The sequence below is a fragment of the Melanerpes formicivorus genome, unplaced genomic scaffold, assembly GCF_026170545.1.
Source record: "Melanerpes formicivorus ecotype bairdi unplaced genomic scaffold, bMelFor1.0.p_v2 SCAF_16, whole genome shotgun sequence".
Lineage (NCBI taxonomy): Eukaryota > Metazoa > Chordata > Aves > Piciformes > Picidae > Melanerpes > Melanerpes formicivorus.
In genome coordinates, this window is record NW_027142368.1 from 13136770 (window position 1) to 13153830 (window position 17061).

Genomic DNA, 17061 nt, shown 5'->3' on the forward strand with positions numbered 1-17061 from the left:
CCAGCACCAGAAGAAGGGGACACAGTCTCAAGCTGCACCAGGGGAGGTTTAGGCTCAAGGTGAGGAGAAAGTTCTTCACTGAGAGAGTCATTAGTCATCAGAATGTGCTGCCCAGGGAGGTGGTGGAGTCACCATCCCTGGAGGTGTTCAAGGGGGGAATTGGACGTAACACTTGGTGCCATGGTCTAGTCATGAGGTCTGTGGTGACAGCTTGGACTCGATGATCTTTAAGGTCTCTTCCAACCTTAGTGATACTGTGATACTCTACTGCTTTCTCTTGCATCCATGAGACCAAAATAGCACCTGGAAAGAGCACATAGCAATAGTGACTGAGTAGTCATGTTTGAAGGTATGAAGTAATTTTCTAAGCTTTCCAAATGATTCACAGGACTTGCACTTTTTACTACATGAAGTCTCACCCAGCTTAATATGAATTCCAACCTCTCCAGCTCCAATGCTAACAGGAAAAGCCATAGGACAAGCACTCATTTTTGAGCCAAGCTGAATACTGCACTGACCATGAAACTTCAGTTTTCAAGCTAGCTTTGCTGAGGCAGCCTGTAAATAGAGGAAGATAGCAGCATGCTGCTGAGAGGCAACATGAGCAGCACCAAGAATCCCTGCAACACTCCAAGCTGGGAGGTGCCCTGTACAACATACCCTCTTTTGCAGGCAGAATGTTTAACCAGGTCCTGTCACTACAGCTCTGTCCTAGCTAACAGAGCCAGAACCCATCCTTCCTCTGGCATTCTGGTGTGAAGGTTTGCTGCCTGGCAGGTTGTGCAACCAGGTGTGGTTAAGCTGACACTGCATAAACCAGGCCTGCTTGCAAAGAAAGCACAATGTAACACAGGTCTGTAGAGGAAGAAAATATGCAACAAGTTTTATTCAGCATAAGTCCACCAGCACAAAGATTACAGGAGTTAGAAAGTGCATTAATAAAAGCTAGTCTTTACCAAAAAGAAAATATATTATTGATTCAAAATATCTTACACTTGAATGATGTAATAACTTATTCTGGGCACCTACTGATTAAGAGAAATACCAAGAGAATGGCTGCTTCACAAGGAAATCTAAACTTCCCCACTGAAGTCTGAGAATTTAGTAGAGATCACTGAGTCCAGCAGTCTTCCTGGCTTTCTGCATTAACGCCCTCAGCTGGAACTGCTTGCGAGACAGAAGACGTACGTGCTGCAGGAGGAAAGAATAAGAAGAGCAGGCTCTTGGCAAGGGTTTGACACCATTGTAACTACATTGCAATACACATTCTCAAAGCACACCACCTTCCATGACCCAAACAGGATGTTTTCTGGAAACACTAAACACATTAGGCTGCTAAATGATCATTTCTTGGCTTAAAATGACTTGCAGATGCAATGACTATGGTGTATTTTTTGGGTGATTCTAGGTATTAACTCTGCACATACTCTCAAAGAAGGAGCATGCACTGTAAGGTGAAGCCAGACTGAGGCACTTCCCATCAGACACAGAACAATGCTTGTAACAGTAGATAAACAGAACTAGCAGGCTATGCAAGAAGGAAGTAAAAGGTTTCTCTGTAGTGTGCTGTACTCTGGATGTTTAAAGCAAAGCTTAGGTGGTAACTTGGGCAAAAGCTCAACTGTCAGAAAAAGGAAGGGCTGGTAACCCTCGTTACCCAGTGGCTGTAGTACAGACTATGAACACTTCAGCACAGTGACAACATTACCCTGACATGCAAATGAATACTTTTGTTCCACATCAAAAAAGGTTTTTAATCTTTCCCAAGTAACTTTGTTTTAAATCTGTCTTTTATTTCCTGTGCCATCACCATGCACAGAAGTCCAAATGGAAGGGGATTAGATCAGACATGAAAACTTTCAGGCATGAAGGACAGCAAAGAAAGGGAACAAATTATCTAAGGTCTCTGCTAGAGACCCCAAACCAGATGGTTTGCCCTGCTACCCCCTTATGATTCTACCACTCCACTGGCTGCCTCAGCAGAGGCTTCCACAGGCTGGATCAATATTCCAATCACCCTTACAGTTAGTCTCTCCTGAATCAGCATGCAAGCCCAATGGGAAGCTAATGATAAATGACTTTGTCTCCATAATGCTTTTCCAATTGGTCTTTTATCTCAATCCTGAAATTCCTTTTCTGAAACTTACATTCATCATAACTATTCATGTTCTTACAGGATCCTCTTCAGTGAGCTGATCACTAACATTAATAAGCTGAACAAAAGAGTTCAAAGCCTCTGAACACATTTAAAATGCACAAAGTATAACTATCCCAAGAAACCTACCTTCAAAAAGACATCTAGATCTATCACTCCACGTCTCAGTGCTTCTCCAAGATAGAAGATGGTGTCTTCAATTGCATTTTCCTCTGCATATAAGTTCAGGATCTGCTTGTAAAGTGGTGCTGTAGGAATAATAACTTCATCTATGTCATTATTTTCTGACTGGTTTTCCATTTTCTCTAAGGCAGAACTGAGCTCCTCATCCTTCTTCTTGAGAAGTTCAATGTTCTTGTCAACTTCAGCCTAAAAACAATGAAGATGTTTATTTCTAAGGTCACCAGTGACATCTTTCATAAGGAGGATGGGGCAACAGTGGATTACTGTTCCTCTACTACTAGCAATGACATCTGTAAGACACATGCAGCACAATGCATCTTATGGTCACTGCTGTGTCTTAACACATGTACCTCAACTGGGAAAGAGAATATATGTATATATATATTTCATAGAATCATGGAATCAATAAGGTTGGAAAAGACCTCAAAGATCATCAAGTCCAACCTGTCAGCCAACACCTCCTGACTACTAAACCATGGCTCCAAGTGCCACATCCAATCCCCTCTTGAACACCTCCAGGGACAATGACTCCACCACCTCCCTGGGCAGCACATTCCAATGGCTAACAACTCTCTTTGTGAAGAACTTTCTCCTCACCTTGAGCCTAAACTTCCCCTGGCACAGCTTGAGACTGTGTCCTCGTTCTGGTGCTGGCTGCCTGGGAGAAGAGACCAACCCCCTCCTGGCTACAACTTCCCTTCAGGGAGTTGTAGAGAACAATAAGGTCTCCCCTGAGCCTCCTCTTTAGCATTCCCATTATGATTCATAATTACTTGCATGCTTCTGTTCACTACTAGGAATATTCAGATCCAGCGCAGTGTTTCATCTCAGCTTACCACTTCTTGGTCCAAGCGAGTTACCATCTCTTCCAGTTTCTGGTGCCCTTTCTTCAGGTCCTCTTCTGTCCGCTTCAAGGCGTTGAGCTCAGCTTGGGCACGATCCATTTCTTCTTTCATCCTCCATCTCAGCTTATCACTGACTGCTGAGATAAGAGAGGCTCGAATGGTATCCTCACTGATAGTTCCATCTCTGCTGGGCCCTGCACAAGAAAATTCACAAGCAGAAAATGAAGACTCTCCTGCACTGGCGTCAGTGTAAAGCCAGCCTGAGACCAAAGCGCACTTCAGCAATACGAGGGTAGAAGGGCTCTGCAGAGGGACCTCGATAGACTGGACAGATGGGTGGAGGCCAATGGGATGGCATTTAACAAGTCCAAGTGCCGAGTGCTGCACTTTGGCTACGGTAATCCCATGCAGAGCTACAGGCTGGGGTCGGAGTGGCTGAGAGCTGCCAAACAGAGAGGGACCTGGGGGTGCTGATCGACAGCCGCCTGAATATGAGCCAGCAGTGTGCCCAGGTGGCCAAGAGGGCCAATGGCGTCCTGGCCTGCATTAGGAATAGTGTGGCCAGCAGGAGCAGGGAGGTCATTGTGCCCCTGTACTCTGCTTTGGTTAGGCCACACCTTGAGTACTGTGTCCAGTTCTGGGCCCCTCAGTTTAGGAAGGACATCGAAACACTTGAAGGTGTCCAGAGAAGGGCAACAAGGCTGGGAAGAGGCCTTGAGCACAGCCCTGTGAGGAGAGGCTGAGGGAGCTGGGATTGTTTAGCCTGAAGAAGAGAAGGCTCAGGGGAGACCTCATTGCCCTCCACAACTACCTGAAAGGTGGTTGAGGCCAGGAAGGGGTTGGTCTCTTCTCCCAGGCAACCAGCACCAGAACAAGGGGACACAGTCTCAAGCTGCACCAGGGGAGGTTTAGACTTGAGGTGAGGAGAAAGTTCTTCACCGAGCGAGTCATTCGTCATTGGAATGTGCTGCCTGGGGAGGTGGTGGAGTCACCGTCCCTGGAGGCGTTCAAGAGGGGACTGGAAGTGGCACTTGGTGCCATGGTCTAGTCATGGGGTCTGTGTTTATAGGTTGGACTCAATGATCCTCGAGGTCTCTTCCAACCTTAGTTATACTGTCATACTGTGAGATGGTAAAATAGATTGTTCCCCATCATAGTTTTCAGCAGCAGTGAAGAGACAACAAGGGACAAGCATTTTATTCACTGGTTAGGACATCCTGTTTAAGGCAAACAATTGTAAATACACCTGTTCCAAATCAGAGCTGAAGAGGTCTGATTTCACTTCAAGAACAGCATTGTCATGATTTCAGTCATTGCTTACTTTACAAAATGAACTATTCCCTAACAAAAAGCCAGAATCAGCCATCAGTTCTGCATTTCTCCCACCCCAATATCCCTCACTCTGGGAGGTTTGATGCAAGGATCATTTTAATTGCAAAGTAGGACTGAGAAAAATCAAATCAAATCAAATCAGAGTACACCTAACAATGCAAGTTCACACAGACATGCCAACAGACAGCAAGGCACATATAAACACAGCTCAGACAGCTTTAATGTATCTTCTTACAGAGCATGAACCCCTAGCATTTTCTGCCACTTCTATAATTAGCCCAGCTTGGGGAAGATTTTATGGCACATAGTGATTAAATACACAGAGCACTGAAACCCTTAACCTTTACTAGGCAGAGTCTGGTTTCAGAAGTGACCTTACAGAATCATCAAACTGGTAGCTGCATCAGAAAGGTAATTAATGGCAGGTGACAGAACAGAAAAAGGACTGTTTGAAAAACCAGCTGTTGTTTAAAACTTAGGCTGCTTTGCTACTCACCAACAGTAGTCACAGGGGGCTGAGAAGGGTAGTACTGAACGCTGGTTGTTGCTGGAAATGGAACACCACCCGGGTAAGGATAGTTTGGGAAGCTGCTTTGACAAGGAAGAGATACACCAACGTTATGTAACTGCTTGTAAAACACCATCCATGTACACTAACTTTGAGAAGATAACAACAGTTAACAGGATGACTGCTGAACTGCTTTAGGTAAGCCTAAAAATGTGCCAAAATAGGGCTGCAAGATGACATTCCTTCAGAAATTCTTAGCCCTGCTCTGAAGGATGAAGGAAAGCAAAACTGCTAACTTGGAACTACTGTGAGACAACATGACAGGACAGTCTGCAATACCTCTCTAAAATACATTTGCTATGATTTACAAGTATCTGCATGCAGCTAAGTATTAATTATGGCTATAAGCAAACAGCCCACAAAGCCAATCAGATCCTGGGCTGCATCAGAAGTGTGGCCAGCAGGTCGAGGGAGGTGATCCTCCCCCTCTGCTCAGCCCTGGTGAGACCCCACCTGGAGTACTGTGTCCAGTTCTGGAGCCCCTATTACAAGAGGGATGTGGAGGTGCTGGAAGGTGTCCAGAGAAGGGCCACAAGGATGATCAGAGGGCTGGAGCACCTCTCCTATGAGGACAGACTGAAGGAGTTGGGGCTGTTCAGTCTGCAGAAGAGAAGGCTCCCAGGTGACCTCATTGTGGCCTTCCAGTATCTGAAGGGGGCCTACAGGAAGGCTGGGGAAGGACTTCTCAGGATCTCAGGTAGTGATAGGACTAGGGGGAATGGAATGAAGCTGGAGGTGGGGAGATTCAGGCTAGATGTGAGGAGGAGGTTCTTCACCATGAAAGTGGTGAAACCCTAGAATGGGTTGTCCAGGAAGGTGGTCGAGGCCCCGTCCCTGGGGGTGTTTAAGAGCAGGCTGGATGGGGCTCTGGCCAGCCTGATCTAGTGTGGGGTGTCCCTGCCCATGGCAGGGGGGTTGGAACTAGATGATCCTTGTGGTCCCTTCCAACCCTGAATGAAACTCTGAAACGGTCCAGGAGAACATGCAAAATACCAAAGAAGTACAATCAGTGACTCTCCAGAGAACTGCAGACTTAGTAGTTCTTAAAACCTTTCTTCTCATTCATAAATGGTTGCATAAAAAGTTCTTTTGCTGGTTATTATTGTACAAGCATTAAGAGCACTTGAAATAAAGATATTTAGGAAGAAAAAAGAAATGCCCTAAGAACTTCTCAACCCCCCATTTGTCACTGAGAATCATAGAGTGGCAGGGGTTGGAAGGGACCTCTGAAGATCACTGAGTCCAACCTCCCTGCCACAGCAGGATCATCTAGGGCAGGTCACACAGGAATGTGTCCAGAGGGGTCTTGAAAATCTCCAGGGAAAGAGACTCCACAGCCTCTCTGGGCAGCCTGCTCCAGTGCTCCATCACCCTCGTTGTAAAGAATTTTTTCCTCCTCTTAAGGTGGAACCTTCCATGTTCTAGTTTGTATCTGTTGCCTTCCTAAAACGTAACATTCTGCCTTCCTAATGCTTACAGGGGTTCAAAATGTGGATGATGATGATAATGATTATTATTAGTTAATTAAAAATGTTCTATATTACAGCAACTCCTCATATGCTCCCCACAAAATCAGGACATAAGTATATTCACAACAAAAAGTGATTTATTATGATGTGAAAAAATGTAGGTATCCACTAGGAGGCAGCAATCAGCATCTCACTGTTTGCTAAAACAGAACTACACGTCTTCTGGCATAGCTTTATTCTCAACTATTACATGATATACTTAAAGAACAAGTCTTGGTTTGTATTAATGAAAAGCTTTGGAAACCATTTGGTGCCCTTTAAATTCTCTTAGGGTGCTCTGAATTAAGTCCACATTTATGCTGGAGTCAAGGGTTGTATTAATCCAGCAATTCAGTGCTCTGAGTTGCTAATTACCCCAAACAGCACTAATAAACCCCCCCTTAATTGTCAGGGTACATTTCTTTCTACACCATGTAAACATATGAACCTTATAAACCCAAGTGTGTGCAGGAAGGTAACATCTGGCAGTGGGGCAACAGTTTGCAAAGCATGTTTATCACCCAAGTATATTGTATGTGAAGCAAGCAACACTGAGCTAAACCTTTCCCTGATTCTCTTTGGCTGTTCAAAGCAACGAAGTTGGTGAGGGCTTTAGAACACAAGCCCTATGGGGAGAGGCTGAGGGAGCTGGGGCTGCTTAGCCTGGAGAGGAGGAGACTCAGGGGTGACCTTATTGCTCTCTACAACTACCTGAAGAGAAGTTGTAGCCAGGCGGATGTTGGTCTCTTCTCCCAGACAAGCAGCACCAGAACAAGAGGACACAGTCTCAAGCTGTGCCAAGGGAGGTTTAGGTTGGATGTTAGGAAGAAGTTCTATACAGAGAGAGTGATTGCCCATTGGAATGGGCTGCCTGGGGAGGTGGTGGAGTCACCATCATTGGAGGTGTTCAGGAGGAGACTTGATGGGGTGCTTGGTGCCATGGTTTAGTTGATTAGGTGGGTTGGATTGGTTGATAGGTTGGACACGATGATCTTGAAGGTCTCTTCCAACCTGGTCTGGTCTATTCTATTCTGTTCTATTCTATTCACAAGAACCCCTGCTGACACAGCAATTACACAACAAATCTACCATGAGAAAACGTGACTAAGACTGGATACTCTTCACTGAAACTCCCTTCTATACATGAGGATGGTTTAGAGGGGTTCTTACCTTGGGTTTGGAGTGCTTCCTGCTGGATAGGCTGGTATTCCACCTGCAATGCCTGGCACATAGGAACCTAAAGAAAAGAATCATCTTGCCTGTTTTTACTTTCCAGAAGTTTCATATATCTATTAAGATCACATATATAGTAAACTGCATTAAGATGCTTTTTAAAAGGTCTCTTCCAACCTGGTCTGGTCTATTCTATTCTATACCAAAATATACAACACAGGCCATGGTCTCCACTAAAACTATACCTGTACTGACACCCACTGTTCTTGGAACATCAGGAAAGCAGATCACCTCGTGCTCTTACAGGTAGGCTAAAAAGTCCCAAATGTTTACCTTCAGCCAGCTATCCCTAATGGCCCCATTTATGTTTTCTATCCTGTTTCTCATGTGTTAAGAAACCAAGACTTCATCATTTCCAGCAGAAACCATGTTTAACTAATGAACAGTACTCCACCTTCTCAGATGGAACACTCTGATCTGATGAAAGCTGCCTTGCAATAAACCCCAGCATTGTATTCCTAGGATTTTCTGTTTCTCACTTCCCCTTTTTCCCTCCCCCCACCTATTCCTGTCTTTAAAAAAAGAATGCCTCCGGAGGTCTAAATAAATAAAATACTTTAGAAGTCTTGAGAATTAAAGAAATAAACAAACAGTCGTCTGAATAACCATCATCTTTATTTTTCAGGAGAGCTCTGAAAAGTCACTGGCTGTTCTGAAGGACCTGGGGAAAGCTGTTTGTGTGCTTTGTTTTGTTTTGAAATACAGTTATCTGAATAATCATCTTTTTTCCAGGATAGCTCTAATAAGCCACTGGTTGTTCTGAGGGACCTGGGGAAAGCTGCCTGTTTTGTTTTGAAATACAAATGTAATTTTTCCCCTCCCTCCCAGAAGCCAAAACCCCACGGTCTTCTACCAAGAGTTCACAAAGATGAAGTACAGCACAGGTGGATTCATGAGCCAGCAATCTAAGAAGTCATTCTAGAGTAGAATGCATCATTTGCTGACAAACTACATGAAGCAACAATCACTTCAGGATATTATTATGAGCAACTGTAGAAATTAGTAGCCATGACCACTTACTAGTTGGTGGACCTGTAGCCTGGTATGGTGAGTAGCCTGATGAAGCAGTGGGCCGAGAAAAGACTGGAGGCTCCTCAGCAAACACAACAATCATCACCTGGATCAATTCCAGCAAGTCTGACTGGGGCTGTGAGGGTAAGCAAAAATGGAAAGATGGTGATTTTGCCACAGAACAGTTTCACAGGCTGTAATAACAAAATGATGCCATTCCACCAGCTCTCAAACCCCAGCCTTTTATTTCTGAGGTTTAAACAAACAAACAAACGTGTATATTGAACTTGCTTTCTGGGTTTCTTTACACATACCAAAGGCAGCCAGCTGGTATTCAAAACAGTAGAGCAAAATACAGCTGCAGCAGCATTGACACTCAGAATAAATTGGGCAGCACATGGATCTGTATCAAGTGTAGGGCAATAAATGACTGAAGGTGACTGTGCAATGATGAATTACAGTAGTGTTTAAAATCCTTAAAGCCACTCTCCAACAGGAAAGAAGTACAGGTCATTAGGTTTTCAGACATTTAAAGTTCATACAGCATAAAGCTTCAGCACTCTGAGAATTTCAAGGTCCCTATACTTACATATTTCCACTCATGCAGATAAGGAAGATAGATCTTTCCATTTGCATCAACATGCTTCCCAGTCTTTATGGTCATAGAGCTCGTGGGTTTCACAAAACAGATTGGGGGGTTGAAAGGGTAGGTGTCCAGCAGCCACAAGCAGATTGGGATGTTGTATGTGTTACCTAGAAAAGACATTTGCAAAGATTTTAAGAGTTATTCTACTGTCCTCTTGCATACAGGTTTATAAGAAACTCACAAACCAAATAAATTCAACTGCACAGAGTTAGAAGCTGAAGCCAAAAATCTACTAGCAATACCTAAAGTGCTCATAATTACAGAATCACAGAATTGTTAGGATTGGAAGGGACCTCAAGGATCATCTAGCTCCAACCCCCCTACCATGGGCAGGGACCCCTCACTCTAGATCAGGTTGCCCAGAGCTCCATCCAGCCTGGCCTTAAAAACCTCCAGGGATGTGGCTTCCACCACCTCCCTGGGCAACCTGTTCCAGTGTCTCACCACTCTGGCCATGAACTCAACATTCCTCAGAACAATTTCACTTGGATCCATAATCACCATTGTGCAGAGCTGTACAACACTGAAGCAGCAAAACTCAACAATAAACTTTTATCCAGCAGCAAAACAGCAAAGAATGTCTTTAAAACATTATACTTTGGCCAAGTGCAGGGTTTCAGGAAAACAGTGATCACAGAAGCAGTGAAGTTGAGCTAGGGCAAATCTAAAGAGGCTTTCATATAATTTGGGACAATAATGGTGGTGGTGGTAACAATAATAATTGCATACCTCTGTAAGGCACAGGAATGGTTCCACTGAGGCTCATCAGCTCCCTAGATGAGCCATCATTAAACACTGGAAGGGAACAAACAGCATCTTTAAAGCAAACATCTGCCACATTGATCTCTGCTCAGGTCATTCCCCACCTATGCATTAGTGTAAGTTTGCAGAAGTGACAGAGACAAACTGAGCTTGAAAGGTTCTGCTCTAGTACAGTTATGGACTAGCAAATGACTGTCCACAGGCAGGGAACTGCTTATGAGTAATGAATGACTAATTAGTGCTAAACCACCTTCACTGCAAATAAAATTGTTTCCTCACTCAGGGACAAAACAAACCATGGTGGAATCACAGAAACTGCACACCACACAAATGGCTGCAAAGGTAACTCAAGCTCATTTAAAACACAACTGTCACTTCAGGATTACAAAGAATTCCCTATGCTTGCTTCAAACAAATCTGTCAGTGAGAATACTGAAAATTACTGGGCCACAGGAATCTCTGACAGCATCACTAAAGGTAGCTTAACCACACAGCACCAGACTGAAGAGGAAGAAGTGCCAGATCTCAGTCTTAGTTCACAAACTGCACAGGAACCCTATCCTCAGTTTACTGAGGTGCTGAATTCAGTTTCCTCATACTTTCAATCCAACAGATTATTATCCTTGGCTGAGTAAATCCACCTCTGCTAACAAGGCTTTCATTTTCCTGACTTCACCTGAAAGTTGCTAGCCATGCTTCAAAGGTAGCTTATCAGGTACAGTTCTTTTTGGTCTGCAAAGGCAGGTAGAACATGCTGGGACTTAAATGGGGGTCTATATTTCATTATTAATATAAACCTGAAAACCATCTCAGCAGCAATGTAGCCATTTCCTTGTTGCTCCTTTTACTGCTCCAGATAACATCAACTATCTGTAAGTGGTTCTATGCTCAGCCTTTCCACAGCAGCTTAGTAAGAGTTAGGTAACACACAAAATAGGCTTCTGGCTGCAGCTCAGAGCTATCTGGGATATTCTGATCCCTGTCATTGCACAGGTTTGTGTACACACTACTCCAGTCACAGTCCTTTTGCTATTCTTTTTGATTTCTCCAGTCACTGCATCCATTTTTAGCTCTGTGACAGCTTCTGACTTGCAGCTATTAAATTAAAACTAACTTTTCTACCTGTTTGTGTACCTTCTTAATGCTTCTCAATCCAGACCTAGAAAGCAGAAGACTATAAAACCTCTGATGATGTATTAGCAAGTTAAATTAGCTCACAGGTGAATCCCACAGGTTAAAAGAGGTGGTCAGGAGGATGACCTTAGCAGCTATGCTGGCTCAGTGCATCTTGTGAAACCATGCCCTCAGGCCCTGGAGCTGACCCTAGGTATCATCTTTGTTTAAAGCACTCACATTTACTCAGAGTCTTTAAAACAGCTAACAGTGCCTGTCATGACTCATCTACATTATGAATCCCCTCATCCCACTTTTATACACACCTGTTTCCTCCACACTCTTAAGGACTGCCACAATTAAATGACTTGTTCAATGATTTACAGTTCTTTCCAAAGAGAACTCTAAACCAGAAAAACCTTTGCATGACAGCAAAGCTGAACCTGTAAGACACCAGCAGTCTCAGCACACCAGCTCACATGACATCCCTGAGCAACAAACTAGAAGTTAAGCTGCAAAAGGCACAATGTTTTTTTCAGCACATCACTCAGTAGCATAGAAAGGTTACTTTAGAAAGCAACTGTGTTCCTAAGGAAGTATTAGTGTTAAAGAGCAAGAAGAGAGGCTCAAATTGTCTTCTAGTTTTATTCACCCTTTGCCCCCCAAAACCTACTAAATACATCTAAACTATCAGCAATTCAGCAACAGACTTTCTCATGCACAGACTAACCATATGAATCCATGACAGGTTTGAGGTCCTTGTACTGAGTGATAACACTGGTTGTCTCCTGTACAGTTAGGTCTCTATACTTGTACTGGAAAAGAAAAGAGAAACAGTTACTTGAGACACTAAATTGCCACTGTAATTTGATTTTGTTTGCTTTTACCCAACAGATTGCATTCATGAGAGTTTACACTGAGGTATGAGCCTTCTTCTCCACTGTTATTTTGGAGTAAGAATTTCTTTCTTAACTGAACACTGCCTATATAAAACTTACCAGACTTTAATAAGCTGTTAAGGTGCTTTGAGGGTCCCTATATGAAGTGATCTGGGGAAAGCTATTGCATTTTCATTCATGTTCTACCACAACCAATAGCATCTGAGAGATGTATGTGGACCTCCCCACATCTCCAAACAAGCATCAGTGAAATTCTGACCATGCCTGATAACACAGCTGTCTAGGATCTGAACCTCACAGACATCTTTCACAGCACCTTCCAAAGTATCACAGTATTTGTCAATCACTGAGGAGTGTTTTCATGTAATTAAGCAACCAAAAGCAGACATTACAAGGGAGAATATTCTATCAGGGATAACATTGGTTTCATCCCCTTCCCTTTACCAGGGGCAGGGAGTAACTCATAGCACAAACCTATAAACTACAGATACAGCACTACAGAATTTAACAGTCTCAGAATTACAGTTCACAGGCAACAAAGGAGATGTTCCTGGGCCACACTAAGCTGGTTTACCATATGGTGAAACTCTTTAGCCTTGTGGCCACTCTTCCTGGTAACTACCACTGAAAAGAAAAGCTAACAATGTTGGCCCTTTGCAATGCTTTTATTATCACAGAATGTAAAAGCCATTTACAATCTTCAGATCTCTCAGGGAACACAGGGAGCATCCTCTTGTTCAACCATGGCAGGAAGACAAAGGGCCCAACACAATGAAATGTCTGATGCCCAACATCATCTAGACAAATTAAACCAGGCATTACCCAAGAGCAAAGTGTGGCGCCACAGCTAAAGGTCACTTTTACTAAGACAAACACTCATGAGTTGTGAGGTTTAGAAACTAACTCTTCTTCCTCTTCTCTATAGAGATTGATATGGATGCTACTCCTGAGCATGATAACTCTCAGTTAATGAGCAGAGGTGATTATGTGATGCCCCTTCCCAAAACACCACCTTAGTCTACACAAAAGCACTTGTGCTTTGGGGGATGCTGTGACTTATCTTCCTGAAATGACCAAGGTAAAGCAGCCATACAGCCAGAGTGCAAAACACTGCTCTGCGGGAAAGCCAACAAGCCCTGTAGCAGGGATGGATGTGCAGGGAGGCACCCATGTAGAGGTTCATCAGTGAGTGGGCCAGGGCAGCACTAGGATGCTACTGTGATGGGAGGCTGCAGCAGAACATCTCAGCCCCTTCTGGAAAGTGAGTGCAAGACTGGGAGCATGCAGGGGGACACCACAGAGGAGAGAGAACTTTGCTAACATTTGAGTACATTCCTCCCTTCTTCCACAACACCTAGCAGAGACGAGAAACGTGGCAGGCACTGCTAGAGCAGGGAGACAGAGGTCTGAGAAGCTTTGGTTAGGCCAGCCACAGACTGGCAGCACATACCCACACCACCAAATGTGTTACTACAGTACAAGTGAGAGCATGTCACCAGCTGCTTTGAACAAAGCGGGGTCTTTTTATAGGAGTGCACCTTATGGTGCAGGCTAGAGGCTCAGGGAGACTGGCATAATACTATCAGAACCAGGAATGGCTTCCACAACAGAAGCTCCTAACAGGCACATGGCTTCAGGGTCAGGATTTAAGTCCACTTTTGGCATGACAGTCTCAAGGCAGTTTAGTCAAGAAATAGGTAAAACAAGGCTGGCCTGCCCAGCAGACATCCTGCAAGCCTGGTACACAGGGCTGCTAAAATCCAGATTTGATTATCCAGGGGGCTTTTAGAAATTAGGCCCAGATGAAATTCTTTGTAAAAAGTAAATAAATTCCTATGTCTCTTGAAACTAAGAAAAGGAGTACTGCTGCAATCACTTTTTACACCCAGGGGTGCATAGTTACCTACTGTAACATTCCAGCTACTGCTACAACAAAATGAAGTGCTGCATCAGAGAGGCTGAGGGAGCTGGGGTTGCTTAGCCTGGAGAAGGGGAGGCTCAGGGGAGACCTTCTTGCTCTCTACAACTACCTGAAGGGAGGTTGTAGCCAGGTGGGGGTTGGTCTCTCCTCCCAGGCAACCAGCACCAGAACAAGAGGACACAGTCTCAAGCTGTGCCGGGGAGGTGGTGGAGTCACCATCACTGGAGATGTTTAAGAGGGGATTGGATGAGGTACTTGGTGCCATGGTTTAGTTGATAAGATGGTGTTGGATGATAGGTTGGACTTGATGATCTCGAAGGTCTTTTCCAACCTGCTTAATTCCATTGTATTCTATCAGTTATCATACCCAATTAAGTACACAACACCAAAGTTCTGTATATTAAAGTGAAGTACAAAGCAGTTTCTCCCAGTGAGAATGATGGCTTTTCTAGATTGTTTCATTGAAAAAGCACAGAGTGTACTCTCTTGTGCTTATTCCTCTTTTTCACTCTCAGGAATACCAGCATATAACAGGGTAATCTTTTCTTGTATTCACACAGCAAGTAGCTGAGCATTTCCAAGAGAAAGCATCTCCTAGAAAGAATAGAATAGAATAGACCAGACCAGGTTGGAAGAGACCTTCAAGATCATCGTGTCCAACCCATCAACCAATCCAACCCACCTAAACAACTAACCCATGGCACCAAGCACCCCATCAAGTCTCCTCCTGAACACCTCCAATGATGGTCACTCCACCACCTCCCCAGGCAGCCCATTCCAATGGGAAATCACTCCCTCTGTATAGAACTTCTTCCTAACATCCAACCTAAACTTCCCCTGGTGCAGCCTGAGACTGTGTCCTCTTGTTCTGGTGCTGGCTGCCTGGGAGAAGAGACCAACATTCACCTGTCTACAACCTCTCTTCAGGTAGCTGTAGAGAGCAATAAGGTCAAGACAAGAAAAAGACAAGATCCTAGTCATCTCTACAAAGGTGAAGCTGATTCAACTGAATTCTTAGTTTCTGAACTGTTTTCTCCTCCTCCATTCTCAGCTGGCACATGCATCCTCCTCATTTTACATATCAGGAAACAGATCACAGGGAGATGAAGCTTTTCAAGATCAGTCAGCAGGTATACAAGTTAAACGAAGTGCCTTATGTTCATTCCAACTAGGGCTTAACTCTTATTATTTCACATACTGAACTATTCAAGATGGGAAGCAGCAGCAAAGCTTCCCTTTGTAGACCAGAAAGTGGAACTATTTTTGAAAGAAAAAAGATAAACACAGTAGTGAAAAGGCAATTTCATACTCATCAGCCCCTAAGTACACTGCCTACACAATTGGAACTTACCTACACAAAGTCAGACAGCAGTATAAAATGGGACAGTGTGGGGAAAGAGGAGACAGGACTACCTTAAATTCTGCTTCTTCTGTAGCACGGCAATGAATCATTTAAGGAAAACAGATGTACACACAATCAGTGTGTCAGCCCTCATTTTCAAGCTGCTAAAACAATTTGCTTAGGATTCCATGCAGGTTAAAGACCCTTTAGTAAGACTCCTTCAGTTTTGATCAGATCCTTGCCTATCACATTTCATTTTAGAATTGTGCAAATGCAATGACTGTGTTACTAAAAGTAACACCACCACCACCACACCTTAAGCCCTAACTCCCCCTAAGTGTTCGGCCTCAGGGGTTTTCGTTTCAAGGCGCTGGACAAAGCCCAGTTTTCAGCTTAAGAGCGGCACAGCTACGCATGGCTCTGTATGATTCAGTGATTAATGATTTACCTTTAAAGAGATGTTCTTGTTTCCTTAAAGAAGGGTCATGAAAATCCCACCCTCGTCCTAGTCAACGAAGTTGAACCCGCCCTCCACCTTCATTTAAATGCAAGTGACGCTATACAAGCCAACAATCCACACTGCAGCTCTGATTCACTTCGACGCACGACCACCTCAGCTAAGCAAATGGTTTCTATTCAGCTTTTCCTTGGCAATATCCTAACCCACAGCTAAACTTTCGTAGCGGTACAGAGACTGACGTATTTTAGGCTCTGAGGCACTGAACAGCCCTTTACAAAGCATACTTCCCCTTACAAACTAACTCAATTTACACTCTCCAGGTGACCGGACACAGTCTTTCTACCCCTGCTTTGCCTGGCCGCCATCCCTAACCCCTTGAGCTCTCCGTAAGCTGCCGGTCCCGAAGAAAGCCGCAGGCCGGCGAATGTCCATGACCGCCTGAGAGGAGGGAAAGGGAGCCGACCGCTCCCGGGGACCAGCGCCTCGGCTGAAGGAGGCACAGGGCCGCGCTCCGTCCCTGGCCCACGCCAGGCGCTTCGGCCCCAAGCCATGGGCAGGACCCCGCTGCCCCCCCCCAGCTCAGACTACCACCGCCTCGGCCCAGCGGCCGCCGGAGGGGGCGGCGCGCCCGATGCGCCAGGCAAGACGGAGAACAGAGGCGGCCCGCAGCCACCCAAGCCAGGCCAGCGGGGAGAAGGGGCTCTCGGGGTCCCCGACCGCGCCGCTACCTTGGTGAGCATCTTCTTGAGCTGGCTCTCGGAGACCGCCATGGCAGCCGGCCGCTCCTCCGCTCCCGGTGCCGCTGCCACACACCAGCCCGGCCCGGCCGCTTCTCCCCGCCCCTACATAAAAACAGGAAGCGGCTTTGTGCCCGCTTCCGGCAGCGACAGCCGCTGCCGCCCGGCCGTGACGGCGCTTCCGGGAAGGGGCAGGTAGTGGGGCGGGGCAGGTAGTGGGGCGGGCCCGGGCTGGGCCGTGTGCGGGGAGCCCAGCGCCGCCTGCCTATGGGGCCCGCGCTGCTGGACCCTATCCCGCTCGGCGGAGCCCAGCGGCTGGCAGCCGCGTTCCGCCCTGCCCGCAGCG

At 45.3% G+C, this 17061-nt stretch overlaps 1 protein-coding gene across 2 annotated transcripts; it reads right to left on the reverse strand.

Annotated features, from left to right (window-relative positions):
* Positions 1–856: 856 nt before the first annotated feature.
* TSG101 (tumor susceptibility 101) lies at positions 857–16848 on the reverse strand. Of its 2 annotated transcripts, none has more exons than XM_068148283.1 (10): positions 16707–16848; positions 12087–12171; positions 10211–10276; positions 9425–9588; positions 8845–8971; positions 7762–7828; positions 5012–5106; positions 3175–3377; positions 2285–2524; positions 857–1191 (listed from the first exon to the last, which is right to left on the reverse strand). In XM_068148283.1, exons 1-10 carry the CDS (start codon positions 16746–16748, stop codon positions 1102–1104), a joined length of 1179 nt encoding a protein of 392 aa, XP_068004384.1. In that variant the 5' UTR covers positions 16749–16848; the 3' UTR covers positions 857–1101. The 2 variants fall into 2 exon arrangements, with proteins under 2 accessions (XP_068004384.1, XP_068004385.1); XM_068148284.1 differs by having other exon boundaries at positions 5012–5103; positions 16707–16846.
* Positions 16849–17061: the final 213 nt, after the last annotated feature.

Bases quoted from the DNA above. Each gene is read 5' to 3' on its own strand.
- TSG101 (XM_068148283.1), bottom strand. From the start codon at position 16,748: ATGGCGGTCTCCGAGAGCCAGCTCAAGAAGATGCTCACCAAG. The intron at 9,589-10,210 runs GTATGCAATTAT...TGTCTTTTCTAG, and splicing joins CATTCCTGTGCCTTACAGAG to GTAACACATACAACATCCCA. The intron at 8,972-9,424 runs GTAAGTATAGGG...TTACCCTCACAG, and splicing joins ATCTGCATGAGTGGAAATAT to CCCCAGTCAGACTTGCTGGA.